This window comes from Equus quagga, chromosome 19, assembly GCF_021613505.1.
Source record: "Equus quagga isolate Etosha38 chromosome 19, UCLA_HA_Equagga_1.0, whole genome shotgun sequence".
Taxonomy (NCBI): Eukaryota; Metazoa; Chordata; class Mammalia; order Perissodactyla; family Equidae; genus Equus; species Equus quagga.
The window spans coordinates 26,491,526-26,511,282 of NC_060285.1; the positions used below are offsets into that span (position 1 = coordinate 26,491,526).

Here is a 19,757-nt window from a genome sequence, read left to right on the forward strand (position 1 = left end):
ATACATGATCCATTTTTATGAGTGTTACCTAAGGACTAGAAAAGAAAGTGCTCAAATATAAGAGTATAAAGTTTGATATCTACATCCATAAGATCTACCTTATTAACTGTGTGTACTTATTTTTTTGGTCCACTTATTTGTCTTGTACAAACAGTGGTATATTAAAGTCTCCTATTATTATTATTATTATTATTAGTGTATTTCTCTGACTCCTTGACTTTCTTGTAGTTTTTTGCATCATAAGGGTGTATTATTTGCATCATGCTGTATTATTTGGTGTATAGATACTCATAAGTCATATCTTAATTGTGAATTGTGTCTTTTAGCATTTAAAAGTGCTTTTAGTTTTGTCATTTAATTTTTTTTTTAGCTTGAATTCCACATTGTCTGATATCATCATTACTCCCGTTTTCTTGTTTCCATTTGCCTAGTCTGCCTTTGTTTATCCGCTTATTTTTAGTCCTTCTGAATCACTTTGTTTTTTAAATGTATAGAATATAGTTGGGTCTTGCTTTGGAGCCAAATTAGACATCTTTTTATTTTAATGGATGAATTAAGTCCATTCCCATGCAGTGAGCCCATGCTCATCGCTAAGACTTCCAGGCAGGAGCGTGAGTGGGCGCTTGCTGGGATTTAGAATTATTTTCCTTTTTTTACTTACAGATGTTTCGAAGTTTGAGCATTTTCTTTTTTCCAGTTATGCAAAGCATGTAGTTTTGTGTGGCGTTATTCTCCTTGCTGTTCTGTATTGTTTTGCGCTATGTATGGATAACATAGAACTAGACATCTGCTGTTATCTTCAACTACCTGGAAGTCCCGTATATGTGCTTTTTAAAATTTTAAAATCTTAATGACTTCCTAAATACATACAAGAAAGTTGAGAGGTTTTTAAAAATCATGTTCAATAAGTTGTATGTTATGTTTTGGGACAAGGTTTTTGATTCTCATTACTGAGGAGAGAATGGCCTCAGGCAGAGAGACATAGGTGTTATTTATGAATGTCAGGTTTTATGAACTATTAATTTAAATGTTAGCTGCTACAATTCTAGAATCATAAATCTGTAATGGCTTTTGAGAGCCAGTCTTGGCCTACTCTTTGTTTTTAGATTGGTACATTTTTTAACTGTTCAGTATAGGTAAATTTTTTTTTTTTTAATCTCTTCCTTTACCATCTCCAGAAAAGAGAGAGAGATTCTCCCCAGGAGCCTCACTCTAATGTTTTATCCTATTATGGTCCCACAGCTTGGCCAGTTAGGATCTTTTATTAAAATGTAAGCCTGTTTCTCCTGGTTTGGGCTTCTGTTGCCATAGTGATAAAATGTTCAGTATTCTGTCATTACTTGAGGACAATAATGAACTTGACCCTTAGGTTTTTTGTCTTTTTGCTATATAAAACAGCTTTCATTCCTTTAGTTCTTCTTTAATATTAATCATTTTCTATGCCATTGGTCACTTTGGTAATTTTTCTTTGATTCCTCTTCAGTTTGTACAGATCATTTATAATGTGTAGCTGACCCCAACTTATTTTAAAATAAGGACATAGTAATCAACATAAAATATAGCAAAAGGAGTAATTCACAAAATTTGCATGACTCTTTTTAATTTAATGGTTTACAATTGTGTTTTTCCCATGGAATTTCTGATTTTCTGATTTGTAAGTCTAGCAACATCAACCATGTCTATTTTGATCATTCATTAAAATAATCATAGTTGCAACTTATTTAGAATATGTGATAGGTTAGAAAGAGACTACTTATGGAGAAAAAGGTCTTGCTAAGGAAATGAAAAGTCTAAATCATGTAAAGCAAAAATATCCATTTATTTAGAAATAGCAAATATCCATGAGAAGTAAGATTAATCACTGCTTTGGCAGATGCTTTAAATTGTTAACAACATACCACTCTCTTCATTAAAGTAGTTTCTTCACCACTAGACTAAATAATAAAATTATTATTCTAATAGAATTCTTTATTTCAAAAAGCTGTCCCACCCCACAATGAGTTTAAAATTTATAAAGTTACCTGTAAATTAAAAACATGTAAAAATTACAGGATTTTAAATAAAGTATCTAGTCAATTTTTAGTTATGACAGTAACCCAACTCCAGCTAACTCAAGCGAAAAAGGGACTTTATTGGCCAAGATAAATTTGTGGAAAGTACAGGGATTGTGCTGGTCTCATGGACACCTGGATCTGCGGACTCAAATGTGGTCAGATGAGAGTGGCTTCTTCCCTCCTTTCATCTCCCTCCTCTCTTTTCTAACTCTTTTGTCTGCTTCTCTCTTACTGCATTCTCTGTGAGGCCAACACTGTATTTTGAGATCAAAGAAGACAGAGTTCTTATTTGGTGATCCAAGTCAGAAAAATCTAGAAAAGCGTTAGGCCTGCTTCACATGCCCATCTCTGGGCCACGGGGATAGGGCATTCTGACTCAGCCCAGGTTATATGCCTATTTTGGTTGTTGTGGAGGGGGAGGTAATGTGAAGTTTATTATCGGAAATGAGGGGAGATCAGTTGCAGAAATAGGAGCAATAACTAACTCAGGGAAACTGATCATTTAAGAAGTCCTGTGGTGAATACCCCTTATCTTTTGCATTGCTTAAAGCCAGAGCTCTGTGTTCTTTCTGTGGCTTTCTAATTTTTATCTTAAGGTTTTTGGAAACATTTTTAAAAGACCCAAAACTATTATTTAATATATTCTCCTTTCTATTTATACTCCATCTTGAGATGAATTGTTTGTTCCATAGTATCTTAGTAGGGAATAGATTTATATTTGGCCAATTGGGCAAATTATTTTCCAGAATTTGAACTGCAAAATAAGTGATGGAAGAATATGTGGCAGCATTTGAAGGATCAGACAGTTCTTGTGGCATGTCCTTGCTTGTAATTCTGGTCAGTTATTCTAACCTGGTTCTGGTTCTCTAGTTTCCTGTTGATTCAATGAGTCTCTTATATCCTCCCGGGAAAGTCCCTTTTTGCTAGTAGTGGCCAGAGTCGATTTCCAGTGCTCACAAGCAAGAATTTTGCTTGCAGTGGCTTGATATAAGAAGAACTGCCATTCTCAAGAAACTTGTTCTAGGGATCTTTGACAATAGAGAAATCACAAATACAACTTCTCTTCCTTGCCCTATCTATTGCTTTCACTTGATAATGGGAACTGACCTCAAATGAAGCCAAGAGGTTACACTAGAACCTTCATATGTAATATGGTATTACTAGCCACATATATAGCTGTTTAATTTAAAATTAAAATTTTTTTAAATAAAAAATTCAAGGGCCAACCTAGTGGTGCAGTGGTTAAATGTACACGTTCTGCTTTGGCAGCCTGGGGTTCGTCAGTTTGGATCCTGGGTGCGGACGTGGCACTGCTTGGCATGCCACGCTGTGGTAGGCATCCCACATATAAAGCAGAGGAAGATGGGCCTGGATGTTAGCTCAGGGCCAGTCTTCCTCAGCAAAAAGAGGAGGATTGGCAGCAGTTAGCTCAGGGCTAATCTTCTGCAAAAAAAATAAAATAAAATAAAAAATAAAAATTCATTTCCTCAATTGTACTAGCCACATTTCAAGTATGCACTAGTACATGTAGCTAGTGACTATCATTGGATATTGCAAATATTGCACATTTCCATCATTAAAGAAGGCTTGATCAGCCAGTGCTATTGGACTGTAAATTTCTTAAGGATAGAGATTCTGTCTTTGTTATTCTCTGGTATATTTGCAACACTTAGGACTGGGCTCAGCACTTGTAGGCACTCAATAAGTATTTGTTAATGTTGAAATGACACACATCAGCTGCCTGCCACGGAAAACCTAGGCAATAATCACCATGATTAGCTATCCTGTACTTTGAAGAGAACTTGGAATGGCTCCATCTCACTGTTATTCCAAATGTTTTAAACTTTTCCACAGTTGCGTTCTTTGTTGTACCTTGGTCCTCCACTTCACCTACTGTTTCTCTTTGTTTTATTTCCATAATTAATTTTAAAATATACAGTACTTGATCTCATAGTTTCTCATTCCCCAACTTATCCTTCACCTTTTGATTTTTCCTCACCACCAACCTACTAAAGCTCTCCTTTTACAATTTTTGCTGTAGCCTCTGAAATCTCTCTTCCATTACCAATGAATTTTTTGCAGTCTCACCTTTTCGTTTTAAACACCCCCTCACTGAAACCCGACTTTGTCTGGATGGCATATTACCAGGCAACCCTTTTAAGTGGAAATTATTTCTCCTTCCTCTCGCCTGCAACTAGGGACCAAGAAAGGAAATCGGTATTTGTGAACTCCACTCCATTGTTTGACTAACTTTGGTTAAAATGTTTTTTCCTTTGATATTTGTTGCATTCATCTTATCCTATCTTTTTCTCTGCCAATTACTTGCCTACAGGATATTCCCCAATGGTGATTGAGGACCTTGACTTCTGGCTCAAATTGTTTCAATTTTCTATCCTTCATTCTATCCATTGTTCTTAGCCACTACAGTGTTAATATTGTTGACCCATCCAACACCTTGGGGCGAGCATCCGCAGATATGGGCCCACTGTATTCATTATACGACCTCATTCTATCTCAAGGACTTGAGCATCCGTGGATTTTGGTGTCCGCAGGGTTCCTGGAACCAATCTTCCACTGATAGCAAGGGATGACTGTAGTTTAGTTTATCTTCACTCTGGCATTCTTTATCTTTATTCCACATTAGCAGCCCCTACACTTAGCCATATCTTGTACCTTTTCATCCCTTGGAACCGATCACTGCAAAGACATAAATTTTTTTCTTATCCACTTCATTCTCAACTGAAGATAGAGAAACTGGTAGGTCTTGTACTTTTTTTTTTTGTTTTTTAAAGATTTTATTTTTTCCTTTTTCTCCCAAAGCCCCCCGGTACATAGTTGTATATTTTTAATTGTGGATCCTTCTAGTTGTTGCATGTGGGATGCTGCCTCAGCATGGCCTGATGAGTGGCGCCATGTCTGTGCCCAGGATTCGAACTGGCGAAATCCTGGGCCGCCAAAGTGGTATACGCAAACTTAACTGCTGGGTCACAGGGTGGCCCCTCTTGTACTTTTTTTTCTTCTTCCAGTCCATTAGCCTGGTTCCCTTGCCCTACTCAGCTTGGAAACTATTTACTGACTGTTCAGCTGTGCTCTCACTTGGACGTGAGGAAAGGCTCCTGGATATGAATTCTTTCAACTTCTCACTATCTGAGAATTTCGGTACCTTCATCCATTCTCTCCTCCCTTTCTGTTTTAATGAAACTAACGTTCCTCCCTTTACTTCCTAAGTGAACAGTGCTCTTAATCCCACTCCCCTTGTTTCCTCTAAAGTCTTGCTTCATGAGTTATCCTCTTCTTCAACTATATCTGTAATTTCGCTACCTCAGCCTCTTATTTTGCCTTCAAAGTCCAGTTCGAATTGCATTTCTTTTATGTAACCTCTGCTGACTCCCTAATGAAAATCAATTGAACTTTCTTCTGTACTTTGTACTTCTGTTTTAAGACTTATTTTCTTTTGACTTGTGGCACACCTTGAATACTCAGAATCTTCTAATCAAAAGAGATCCTATATTGGGCTGGCCCTGTGGCCGAGTGGTTAAGTTCGCGCTCTCCACTGCAGGCGGCCCAGTGTTTCATTGGTTCGAATCCTGGGCGCGGACATGGCACTGCTCATCAAACCACGCTGAGATAGCGTCCCACTTGCCACAACTAGAAGGACCCACAACGAAGAATATACAACTATGTACCAGGGGGCTTTGGGGAGAAAAAGGAAAAAAATAAAATCTTAAAAAAAAGAGATCCTATATTCCTAAATCTGCAGCACTGCCTTTTAAAATAATATCTACCTGTTTTGAACTCTTTTGTTATTGAGATTTAAGACCATTGAGCTTACTCAGTAAATGCTGATCATCTCTACTAAAGTTAATTGTTGTTTATCTTAAATTCCATTCTGTCATAGAATCCTAACTATAATGATCTTAAATCATGAACTAATTTTCTCCTAAAAAAAAAAATTCTTGTCAGTTGTGGATTCTAACCCAGCAGTGCTTCAGCAAAGTGAACTGAAGAAAACTTTGTATAATCTCTTATAGTCTACCATAATGATGTCTCATTCCTTCCGTGTTTTAATGATAGTCAAATACTCTTTACCATTGGTTTCTTTGACTTCAGTCTTTGTAAGTACAGCATTATTGTTTCTCTTCATATCTGCGTATTTAGAAAGCATTCAGGCCACAAATGCTTTCTTAGCTGGGTCTTCTTCCTTATTGATTTAATCAAGTGTATCCAAAATCTTGACCAGAGCTAAGATAAACTTGGGGCCTAACTTTGCCAGCTCTGGACCTTGCCTAGGACCCACAGTGTTTTCTCCTCTATTTTCATCTTCATGTTTTTGTAGAAAGAAACCTTTATTAATTCAGTAACCTAAAAGCACCTAGTTAATAACATTTATAAACATTTAAGGGAGCAATGTACAGAAAGTTTGACAGAGCAATAATATGGCTAGAATTGTGAAATAAGAGTATGACTAGTACAGCAAAGGAGCAAAGGAAGAGCAAGACTCGCTTTCTTCCTTTAGATCCATTGTTTCTGACATTTTTATGTAAATATCTCAAGAAGCAGTGGGCCTTAAGATTTCTTCCATGTCATACTGTCCAATCGTCTTACACATTTCAATGTCTAATCTAGGATTTGGGTTGGTTCTTCCAGTCCATCAACAAATATTTATTGAGTTCTTATTACTGTTTAAAGCATAGCCCTAGGCCTTTGAGAATGTTGTCTTCTCAATAAGCAGTCCTAATTGGGTCGATAAGACATGCTAATAACGCAAAACTATAAATAAGTGTCAAGTGAAGTATATTTGCTGTAAGTTTCTGAAGGATTTTAAAAAGGGAGAGGTCAAGGGCCTATCCTGTCAAACCTAATTAACGTAAAATGTTTCTCATGAGGTTAGTCGTTTAGTCACCAGAGATGCTCTGCATTTTAAGGCAGAGAATGTATCATTCCTTTTGAAGAGCACACAAGTCATGTAAGTGTTCATTCATCGCAGGGGTGAAAGCTCATAATATATTTTATAGAATATAATATGGTGTCCTGTACTAGATAATTTTCTTTTAAATACTGAATTTAAAATCAGTAAAATTAGGGGCCGGCCCAGTGGCGCAGCCATTAAGTTTGCATGTTCCGCTTCTTGGTGGGCCGGGCTTCGCCGGTTCAGATCCTAGGTGTGGACATGGCACTGCTTGGCATGCCATGCTGTGGTAGGCATCCCACATATAAAGTAGAGGAAGATGGGCATGGATGTTAGCTCAAGGCCGGGCTTCCTCAGCAAAAAAGAGGAGGACTGGCAGTAGTTAGCTCAGGGCTAATCTTCCTCAAAATAAATAAATAAATAAATAAAATCAGTAAAATTGCAGCATAATGAAGTGGCAGAGGGGGCATTTGAGTGTTGAAGACCTGGGTCCTGTCTTGATTTGGCTTCTTGGTAGCTGTTTGATTTGGACCTAACTTTGCTAAGCCTCAATCTCTTTATCTCTAAAATTGGAATAATAATAAAGATGACTCTGCTTATTTTCACAGACTTATTGTGAGAAATTAGTACAATTAAAATTGGCCAACTTAATTAAATGCTTGTTATACTAAAGACATAATGATAGGCATTAAGGATACATTTAAGAGCTCCATAACCTAGTAGAGTGAGAGTGAAGCAGCAGTGCATCTGAGAGCATTTTGTAGATGGTGAAATACTGCATGGCTGTAAGATGGCTTCTCCTAAACTGGACTACTTCTGATGTCTCTGCGACACATTGTGTACTCTTCCAGCCAAGGCCGTGAGTTCCAGACGCTCCCTATGTTTATCAAAATCCAACTCATCAGATTTTTATATCCATGTGTATTCTCTCCTCTTCCTAGACAGGCTTGATTTCTCATCTTCTCTATACCCATAGTCTGTAGATTTTTCCATGGCAGAAGCAGAAAGTTGTTACATTTTGGTTATATATGAACACAACTTACCTGCCTGAAGTCAAAATCTTTGTCTACCACTTTGAATAGACAGTGCCTGGTGCCAGTAGAGGTACTCAGTAAAATGATTGTCTAGTTCCTTGAAATATGTTAACTATGGATTCTTAATAATGTCTTTTGTTGGGTTGTGATTTTTAGGTTAAAACTTCAGCAACAAATTGTGGATATTGAGAATGCAGAGAAAGAAAAAAATGAAAATTCTGCGCTGAAACAGGTATGATTTTAGCAAACGTTTTGCTTTTATTTTTTAAGTGCTTCTTTAAATCTGTGTTTTGAATCTTTATTGGAATTTTACATATCAGTATTATGAAAATATTACTACAATTGATAACATTGATGAGGTTATGTAAAAATAATATGTTTAAACCTTTTTAAGCTCTAGCTTAGTAAGCTTCTTTTGCTAACTGCTGTTTTTAAGATATTTATATACTGTGGCCCATGATTTTTTAAAAATCATAGTTTAAAGGACAATATTTTGATATTCTGAATTTTAAAAATTGATTAGAAAGATCATCCAGATTTTAAGTTACTTGTGTGATTGGCTTGTAGCTTTACATTTCTTATTCCATGAGCTATTTCTTATTATATCCCTGTGAAATCCAAGAGTTCTATTTATGGAAGGAAACTTTTTTTAAAAATTTTATTTTATTGAGGCCATGCTAGTTTATAACATTGAAATTTCAGTTGTACATTATTATTTGTCAGTCACCATATAAATATGCCCCATTGCCCCTTATGCCCGCCCTCCAACCCTCTTCCCCTCTGGTAACCACTAGGGAATTTATATTTTAATTAAAGTTATTTGGGTTTAGGAAAGATTTACATGGTAAAAGATGGAAGAATGTTCTTTCCTGAATTCTATTTTCTTTTTTGTTTAAAATGGTTTTTTTCCCCTTTAAATTATGAAGTAGTGAAGATTCCATTTTTAGGATTTATATTGCATGCTAGCTGTCGTTGCTTTGCATATGCAGTTATGGTTTCTAAGTGTCTATGAGGAGTTCATAATGTTTGATACTCTGAGAGAAGTTATCTAGTATCATTGGCATTGGGCTTTCCATCATCCTATAGATATGGAGAAGTATTAAGTTCCTTGAAGGCTGCTTGTTCAGTCAGCTGTAATACAGATTTAATATTTACAATTCTAGTTAAAAATAAAGACTGAATAGTTCTTCCTGGAGAAATTCATTCTAAAATAGAAATCTGAGACATACTATTTTACTTCATTCTGCTGACAGTTGCTTTTTGGATATATACCGTCCTATCTTATTTGGCTTTTGCTACCATCAGGAAGTAATGGAGTTATTTCCCACTTATTTAATTTATTGCATAAAGAATCTGGTTTCTTTTGACTCTTGAGTCTCATGATAGGGTCTTTTGATCCTGAGTCTCTTGACTCTGCTTCCAAAATTCTCAGAGAATGGCTAAGAGAGGTAAAAGAAAGTGAAAGAAAAATGAACACTTTATTAATTGGTAAAATGGCTTGTGGGGAAAGTAGATATAACTGTGTCCCTAGTGAAGGTTATTTGGATGTAACTTAAAAGCAGTGTAGATCTTCCTAACCTGTTAATCTATAACTGGATAATTAGCTGCTTTTCAGAGAAAAAGTCCTCCCATATAAAAGTAAATTGGAGTGGAGAAAAAGTCTGAGTGATATTTCATGGCTTGATAAATGGCCCTAGAGGCCAAGGAAGCCCTGCCGTTCATTAGGTTTCTCGGAGCATCTTTCTTCTGCCCAACGCTGTTTGTATAGAATGCTTAGACACCATTTAGAAACAGTGTGAGAGTGATCCTTCCTGTTTACGATTCCTGACTGTTCAGAAAGCAGAGCCCTTGGAATGGTTGCTTGTTACAGGGTATGTGGGAGTGGGAGAACGATTTCCTTAGCAGCTTTCCCAGCTGACCTGCTTTTAAAAAAATCTTTTCTTTCCTAGGAAGCTAGAGGAAGTCCAATAGGAGACTCTAATAGTCGGGTTCTTTTTTCTCACCTTCCTGTTCTTCTAATAACGCTTCTCCCTGCTCCTAATACCCCTTCTGGCCTGCTTATTTTGGGACGAAGAGAGAGGACTCAGTGGCAGCTGAAGAATATGGTTCTTTATTCTCTGGTTATATTAAGAAATGATCCTATGCTAGTGGATCCTAACGCTGCTGCTGTTTTGTTGTTTCATTTCAGGGTGTCCTCAAGGGCATGAGTTGGGCGGGGCATTTGTGAGGGAAGATGCTTGGTGTGTCCTCTGCCTCTCTCATACTCTATTGCATTTGTTTAGTGGCCTTATATTTCTCTTCTTTTTTCTCTTTTAAGCAAATCAGTAGTTTGCAGATCCAAGTGACCTCACTCACACAGTCAGAGAATGAGTTGCTGAATTCAAACCAAATGCTGAAGGAAATGGTGGAGAGGTTAAAACAGGAATGCCGAAATTTAAGAAGCCAAGCTGAAAAAGCGCAACTAGAAGTTGAAAAGTAGAGTTTGCTGTTTTTTTAGTACAAACTATTTCTTCTTTCTGCTATATTATATATAGTTCTTTTAATGATGATTCCAATGTTGAATGTGTTTTGGGAACTAGTTACAAATACTGTTTGACAGTGTGCAATGGTCTTAGGTAATATACTTTCTAGAGAATGAGCTTTATGGACTCTTAAATTGTTTAAAAAAAAAAAAAGACATTTAGGGAAGAAGCCCTTTTATATTCTGCCTGACCACAGCATTCTGAAAACCATCAGAGAAAAACTTCTTTATTCATTAAGTAAATCAATATATTTCTTACCTCAAGTATCTAAATTATTCTTCTGAATACCAGAGAAGAAAAAATTTTTTTGATGTGTAAAACTTACTTCCTAGAATTAGAGCTATAATCTCTCAGAATTACCCTTTGGGAAGCTCATTTGTTTGTTTATAATTTTTGGTCTCAAAATTCATTAGTAGTAGACAATATAATAAACTGGTAGGAGGTTGATTTTGGTAAGTTCAAAATCTTATATTCTCTGGAAAATTTTTAGATATGGTAGAAAACTACTATATTGTACTTGCTTTGTCTTTATAACCTGTTAGTGTTAGAAGTTTTTATTTGAATCTGCAAAGCATTATTCTTTTCAGATTCTTTCTTGTGAAGGCTATCTTGCCATATACAACTATTTTTCCCTCAGTTTTTCTGTTATTTCATATTTTAAGTCTTGTCCATTGTTTCATACATGCAGTTGAATTTCAAGAAAAGGAAGTAAGCAAGATATTTGTCCATAATGTGTTGTGACATTCCACAGGATCCACATTATTTTGTTTATATTTTGCAAAAATAGATATTTGTATCTTGGAATCTTCATGTTTGATTGAAATGTGTTTACGAATGCTAATAAGAGTATAGCTAGCAAATTTAAGTCATTCATCATTGGTTTCTGAATGTTATTTGTATTATTGTATAGCAGAAAAATAACTGAACTTGGGGTCAGTTGAATGTGATTTTGGTCCCAGCTTAGACACTTAAAGTCAGTGTGACCTTAGGCACGTAATCTGACATTTCAGGGTTTGTTAATCTCATTTGTACTCCTATGGTAATGATACTAAAAATCATAAAAGTATGCAGAAGAGCTTTAAAGATATAAGTTGTTATGATGTTACCTTAAAATATCTTTTATATGAATTTTACTCTAAGCAGAAAACATACCTTAAGACTTGATACTTGGGTTGATTTTTAACCAGCCTTCTTAGGCCCAGTTTTGATAACTTGGTGGTCATCTTGGTTCACAGCTGGTAATCAAGTCTGTGACCTGCCGTTAATTAGGTGTAAGTCTTTAAGCAAGTTACTTAACTGCTCTTAAGCCTCAGTTTCCTCATCTGAAAAATGGAGATGACAGAAGTACCTAATTCAAGGGGTTGTTGGGAAGAATAAGTGACGTAGTACACATACAGTTCTAAGTGCAGTTCTAAGCCTGACTCATAAGAAGTACTCAGTAATGGTAGTATTAGCAAATATGTGGCCACGCAAGAATGACTGCAGTAAGATAATTAAGGATGTGGTAAAGCAGGCAGTGAGTTTGATTATACTTGTGGTAATATCTGTTTAATCCTAAGAGTTAAAATGCATTCTTCTGATAGGACATTGGAAGAGAAACAGATACTGTGGTTGGAAGAAAAGCATAAGCTTCATGAACGTATCACTGACAGAGAAGAAAAGTATAATCAAGCTAAAGAGAAACTGCAGCGAGCTGCAATTGCCCAGAAAAAGGCAAGTGGTTCTTATTAAAGTGATTTCTATAGAATAAAACGTAATTAACCATTTTAAGAGAATGAAATCTATCATTAAAACTGAGATTTTAGTGGTATGTTTAATTTGTTATTTAGTTGTGACATTTTGCTGTCACCTTGCAGAAATAAATTGGGAAAATGCAAACAGCTCAACAGGTTTGTTTCTAAATTTTGTGTACAGAGCCATTGTGTTTTCCCACAGAAACAGTGTTTTTCTTTGGTAAAGTTTCTAGACCAGCCCATACAAGTCTTAGTTAACTCATTCTGCACTTAAATTACAGGGTGATTAGGCCTGTTTCAACTGTACTTAACTAACACTTGTAATGTCGTTTTTGTGGTTAAAATGCGTTTTTGTTTCCAATTCAGGAATATAGGAGCAAGTATCTCTTTTCCCCAGCAGAAAGAACTAGGACTCCCCCTGGCTTCTGAAACAGCCATGATAGTTCCCACAGCCGTAATCTTTTTTATGTTTCACCTTTGGAGGTATATTTTCTCTAGAACCTAAAAACTTTATTTTCTTGGAAACAGTCCGGGGCATCAAGGAAATAACGTAATCAGATGATTCATCTAAGTCAGTGATTTACAACTTTTTTCTATTTCAGCAAATCCAAGGAATGTAGCCTGGCCCCATCAGTAACCATAATTCACTGTGGTGGTCATTCAGCAGTTATTTTCAACAAGATTGGCACATGTGTGTGATGTGGGGGTGTAGTATTAAAAAAAAACCACAAATGATTTGATATGTCTCCATTTGTTAAGTTCCTTTAGTAGTGGCATTGGTTGTGGGGAGTCGGAAGGTCTGAGATGAGAGGAAGGTGCTTCTAGACAGAAGCACAGCAGTATCTTAATGTCTGTATGTTTATTGGAAAGGTTAGCTGTTCATATTTGCATAAGAAGAGAGAACTGTGCATTATTTACATATTCTGAATTTGGAGACCAAGGACATAGTTCCTAGTTACCTATTTATGTTATTAGATGTAACTACCAAATGTGCCCTTATTGTTGAAGTGACAACATGAGAAGTCTAAAAGTCATTAGGTCCCCACTGTTTTGGTTTCTGAATATTGCTTTTCTCTTCCTATAATGCTAAAAGTAGTATAACACTGAGATTAGAAAACACCATTTACTATATGGAAATCCCAGTGTTTTATACTCAAATATCAACACTTGTGGTAGTGTTTTCCCCTATGGATATGGCTTTTCTTTTTTTCTGGTCATATTAAATACTGAGCAGTGTTTGGATATTGATGGGATTTCTGTGAAGTGTTTTATGGCTTCCGATGATCTCAGAAATCCTACTTATGCTTTCTTATACTATTTGAGGCCTAGAAGCATCTGAAGCCAGATTTTAGCTAGAAATTATAAGAGCTGATTTTATCTTTCACAGGGAAACTTTTGTGTTGAGGTTTTTAGAGATAGGTATCTTAGAAATCAGATTCTAATTATTGAGGTTAGTTTGGGTTGACTCCTTTGGAGCACAAGTGACATCCAGTGGTGAGGGAGATTATCACCTAATCATAGGTATATCAGAAAGAGGGGAGGAAGTGATATTTTAAGAAAGCGCAGAATAACCTTTCATCAGTTTTGTGACCTAGGATGAATTTTTTTTTTCTACTGAAATACCTGCCAAATGATGGGTGTGAACATAGTAAATATCCACTTCACTTTTAAAAATGTCATCTGTGGCTTATGATGTTAAGTTACAGAAGATTGTTAAGCTCAATTCAGTGAATAATTATGACCCAGAGTTGTCCCACCATATAGGATACTTTCCTAGAGGCTTACAATTTTTCATCAATTAAAGTGGAAAAACAGGCAATATATGTGACATAGAAATATACAAAAAAGTATATAAGTATATAGAATTTTAGGGCTGGAGGTATCTTAGCATTCAGATAGTTTTTACAGATTAAGAAACTGAAGTGGTAGCCAAGATCACTTGACTAGTAAGAGTCAATGCCATGACCAATATATATATCCTTCTAGTCTTAATCTTGTGCTCTTTCTACATGGTTACATTTCTAATTTCCCACTTTCTTTGATTCCAAATACTTTACTGCTTTCTCTTCATTGATGCCATAATCCACTTGTCTTATTTCCTGTGGCAAAATAATCACTATAAAATTAATTTCTTTAACTCAAACTCTTTTCACATTCAAGTTAAAGATAATGCTTGTACATGAAAATTTTCATGGCTATGAGATTACATAAACATAATTCATAAAAGTGCAAAAGACTTTTTAGGTTCTTTAAGTGACAAAAATCATAGCTTTCTTATGTAGTGAGACTTAAAACAAGTCACAAAATATTAACTCTAAGGCAGAAATCATAATCCTTTCGAGTTACTTTCCTATGAGAGGTTCTTATAACTGGGGAGTAGCAGCTTTATTTTTTTTCCTCGGGGCTAAATAAAATGGCTCACTGCCATCTGAGTATGTTTGTTTACAGCTCCAACATTCTAAGCACAAAGCTTATGTCATTTCTGGTAAGTGTTTTTAGATAGTCTTTGTATGATGATATTTTGTTGTGTTGATTTGTTTGGAAAAACTTGACCAGATATCTTGAGTTGGGATTGCCAGCAACCACTAGAAGTTAGGAGAAAGGCATGGAACAGAGTCTTATAGCTCTCAGAAGGAATTGACCTCTTCTGTAATTGATGACTTCTCTGTATATTTTTCCCCACACATTTATGAAGTGTGAGTATGAAGAGAGATCTCTTGGTATGAGCACAGTGGGTTGTGCTTTTCCTTTTGAGGCACTTGAAATGACTGCTTGCTACAACCTTAGGATAAAGTATATCTCTCTGAAATAAGTCTTGGTTAGATACATGGTTAGACATGAATGTTTTTAAAGAAGCAATGAACCATAGTCTTGACGTTTTAAAATATCTATTGAATATTTTGTATGGCCTAGCATTATATTATACACTGAGGGGAAAATAGAAGCCATGATTAATTCCTGCTCTTGATGACCATATGATCTAATTGGAGAAAAAAGATAACATGCAATACCTAAAGAACACTGTTAGTCACTCCCAGGTGATCTGTATGGACACTGAAGTTTGAGAACTACTGTGCCCGAGAGAAGAAAGCCTGAAGATAGGGAGACCAGTTCAGAAGCTATTATAATAAACTTAAAATGAACTAAGTCTGGAATTTGGGCTTGTGATATAAGAATGAAGGTGAAGAGTGAGTCCTAGACATATTCTGAAGGAAAAAAAATTACAGAATACGATGCTAAATAAGAAAGAGAAAAATATGAAATATTTTAACTGTGAGAGGATATAAGTGGAGTTGTCATAACGGAAAGAATATGTGTCAGTTGAGGAGTAGAAAGAGAAGATACATTTGACTAAACGCATGTCACATATGAAGTGATGACAGTGCATCCATATAGACGTGGCCTAGACTAAGTGAAGACACTCTGTAGATAACTAGAAATTATGGAATGTAAAGCGTAGAGATCAGTAATTCAGGTTAGAGATGTATAATTAGACACGAGATTTGGGGGACGATTGAAAAATAAAAGGACTAAGAACTACATTGACTTGGAAAAAGGAGCTAGATTTAGTAGAGGAATGGTCTTAGAGGTAGAAGCTATAGTGTGGTGTTGTAGAAGCCACAGGAAAAGAAAGGTATCAAAGATAAGTGGTCATTAAGCATGATTATTGAAGAGTTCATTGAATTTGGCTAGAGGATGGTAAAAGGGGAATCCCAGCTTTGATTTTTGCATCAGTATTGTTTTGATTTTTGTTACTTTTGTGTCTTGTAATGTTTGTAACACTAAGGCATCCATTTGACCATCCTATGATTATATTGGACTGCTGAAGTCAAAATTAAAATCATTCCTTACAGCTAATTTCCCTTCTGAACTTTCATTTCTTTCACTAGAACATCATTCTTCCAGTAACTTAGGCTTCAGACCTTCGATTGAGCCCAATGGCTCCTTTTCCCTAGATCCAGTCAATCATTGTTAGTTTCCTAGGGCTTCTGTAACAAATTACTACAAATTGTGTGGCTTAAAACAACAGAAATTTATGACCTCACAGTCCTGGAGGTTAGAAGTCCAAAATCAAGGCCTTTAGGGCGATGCTCCCTCCAAAGGCTCTGGGGGGAGGATGTGTTCCATGTCTCTGTCTCCTAGCTTTTGGTGATTGTTAGCAGTCTATGGTGTTCCTTGGTTTACAGACGTACCACTTCAATCTCTGACTCTGTCTTCTTACGGTGTTTCCCTGTGTGTCTTGTGTCTCTGTGTCCAGATTTACGGAGGGGGAGGGGTAGAGCTTCTATGCCCTCTTTAGGTGTGCCACCCTCCTAGCAAATCAATATTTCATCAACGTGCAAGCTTTCTGGGTCTTCTTGTTCAAGAGTTTTTATAGAGATCTCCAGCCCCCCTCATCTCCCAGCAGTGGAAGGTGGGGAGTACGGGGATGGGGATGGGGCTGAAAGTTCTCACGCTCTTATCACTTGTTCTTTCTGGTAGCCAGCCCCATTCTGAGACTATCTAGAGGCCCCACCCTAAGTAAACTCATTAGTGTAAACTCAAGTATGATTGAAAAGTGCTGTTTATGAATAACAAAAGATGCTCCTATCACTCAGGAAATTCCAGAGGTTTAAGGAGCTCTGGGCCAGACACCCAGGACAAAGACCAAATATATTTCTTCTTATATCACAGCCACATTCTGAAGTTCTGAGTGAACATTAATATTTGGGATGCACTGTTCAACCCAGTACAGTTACTAGGGCCTATGAATTCTTCCTTTATAGTGTCTCTCGCATTTTCCCCCGCCTCATTTCTTTTGATGCCTATTGCTAACATCCTAGCTCAGTCTCTCTTCACTACAAGGTTTCTCTGTATTCGTTTAGCCAATTTACTTAAGAAATTTGAGTACCTACCATGTACCAGGTATTGTTTTATTCATTGGAATACAGAAATAAAGACCCTGCACTCAGGAGCTTACATTGTAATGGATGAGAGACATGAGTAAAGAAACAAATAACATATCAGGTGGAGATGTGTGCTAAAAGGAAAATTAAGGAGTATAAAGGGTACTGTTTTATACAGTTGGTATGGGAAGGTTTCTCCAGTAGGGTCATATTTGAGCAGAGACCTGAAGGAAAGGAGGGAGGATGTCATGTTTGATATGTAGGGGAAGACTGTTCCAGACAGAGGGAATAGCAAGTAAAAGAGAGAAGCAGAATATGTTGAAAGAATACAAGGAGGGAGACCTGGTTAGCTGGAATGGAGAGAAGTAGGAGGAGACCAGGTGATGTAGGGGCTTTGATTTTTATTCTGAATGAGATAGGAACACACTGAGGAGTTTTGAACTGAGGAATGAAATAATCTGAATTATATTTTAGAAGAATATCTGGCTGTTGTGTAGAGGGGCAAAGAGGACTCAGGAAGATTGGTTTTTATTAGTCCCGGTGAGAGACGATGATGGTGACTTGGAATAGGGAACTAGTAGTGGAGTGGAGGTCAGATTCTGTATATATTTTAAAGGTAGAGCTTACAGTGGTTGTAGGGTACCAAAGAGATACATCAAAAATGACTAAGATGTTGAGCTTGAGCACCTGGTTAAAATAGAGCTGCTGTTTACTAAGATGGGAAAGACTTTGAAGGAACAGGTTTGGGGGTAAGATAAAGGTGCCTCTTTTGGACATGTTAACTGTTTGAGATGCTCACTAGACTTCCATGTGGAGAAGTTAAGTAGTCTGGTGGATACATGTATCAGGAGTTCAGAGAAGAGTACTGGGCTAGAGGTAAAGATTTGGGAGTCATCAGCATATAAATGGTATTGAAAGCAATGAGATTAAATGAGATCACCTAGAAGGTAAAGGAAGACTGAGAAGAGAATGGTCTGAGGATTGAGCTTTAAGGAATTTCCAAGTGTAGAAACTGAGAAGATAAAGAGGCTGAAGAGTGGCCAGTATGGTAGGAGGAGAACTAAGAAGGTACTGGATTCTACATGAAGAAAAATGCTTCAAGAAATATCAGCTGTGTCAAAAGACATTGATAGTAAGATGATAAAATAGTAATATGAAGACTCAGAATTCATTTGGCTATGTGGTCATTGTTGGCGGCCTTGTCAGGAGTTGTTTCCATGAAGTAGTGGGCATGCAAACCTGATTGAAGTAAAATATAGAATTTGTCTGAGGAGTTTTGCTGTGCAGAACAGAGAACTGAGATAGTAGCTAGGGAGAGTTGTGGGATCAAAGGCTCCTTTTAAGAAGGGGGAAATTATAGGATGATTCAGTAGCGAGGGGAAAATTGACGTTACAAGGGAAAGAGGGAAAGAGATCCTGCAACGGCAGGAATGGTATCCTTTAGTAGGCAGAAGGGCATTAGATTCAGTCCAGAGCTGGAAGGGATAGGAACACAGTGTATCTGCTATAACTGGAAAAAAGACAAAGTGTAGGGTTATAAATGTCTGGTAAATTGGTAGATGCGGTGGAAACCTGGAAATTCTCTACTGATTGCTGCTATTTTCTCAACACTGAAGAGTGGAGGTGTTAGAGGTTTGAGGAGAGAGAAATTGTAAAAGAATGAAAGAGTTTAGGAGAGTGAGTGGATTAGAGAAATTAGCAGGATTCCCAGGGAGCATTAGGGCCCATTTGAAGTTAGTGGTTAATTTAAGGTGAGATCAGTAAGCACAGTGTGCATGTTTGCCACCTGTGTTCAGTTGCATAGGTCCAGTTGTGCAGTCACTACAGAGTTGTATTTAACCAAGGTTGGAGTTTTTCCAGGCGAGTTTGTGAAGGAGACTTGGATCAAGGTAATGAAGGTGTCTGCAAAGATATGATTATAGTGACAGAGTCTAAGGCATGTATTGGGTCTTTTGGTTAACCAACCAACCAACCAGTGCTTTTTCTGCATTCTAACTCAGTTCCAGGCAAATAGTAAGTGGTCAGTAAATGTTTGGTTGTTTTTACAATGATGAGGATGAGGACAGCATTGTCCTGAACCCTGTCTCAAGAAGTGAGCTGTCACCTTAGTATAATACGAACTAGGTGGTAGACAGGGAGGAACCTAGAAAAGCCTGTTTGTTGGGCTCCCCTCTGTGTTCTTCTGTTTCTGTGTGACCAGAAAAACACTTGTTTTCCAAGCATTTGCTCGTTTTCACCTACCTGTGAATTGCTTTCCTTCTCTTTGAAGTCCCTGACTCTCCACACCTCCAACATCTTTTGTGTTTAGCTGAGGATGGTGTTTAAGGTGAAGGCTTGCCATTTGGCAAGTTACTCAGTATTGTTGGGTTTCTCCCATGTATACCTGTTATGAAACTTGTGTTTTTCTCCTGTTAATCTGTCTGATGTCAATTTAATTCTTAGACTAGCCAGAAGAACCTGGAAGTGTAGAGGGAAGTTTCTTCTTCCCCTACAGTTCTTACACAAACTTAGATGGTAGAGCCTACTACACACCTAGGCTATCTAATACTAATCTTAGGGGACCACTCTTGTATATACAGTCTGTGTTGACTGAAATGTTGTTATGTGGTGCATGACTGT

At 36.9% G+C, this 19,757-nt stretch overlaps 1 protein-coding gene across 2 annotated transcripts in view; it reads left to right on the top strand.

The window, feature by feature from the left end:
* Positions 1-19,757, top strand: part of CEP83 (centrosomal protein 83) — a 106,877-nt gene that overhangs the window by 77,996 nt on the left and 9,124 nt on the right. For both annotated transcript variants that reach the window (XM_046646775.1, XM_046646776.1), the window contains 3 exons: positions 8,154-8,229; positions 10,315-10,472; positions 12,103-12,232. In XM_046646775.1, the coding sequence (XP_046502731.1) occupies positions 8,154-8,229; positions 10,315-10,472; positions 12,103-12,232 (364 nt within the window). The remainder of the gene's footprint in view (positions 1-8,153; positions 8,230-10,314; positions 10,473-12,102; positions 12,233-19,757) is intronic.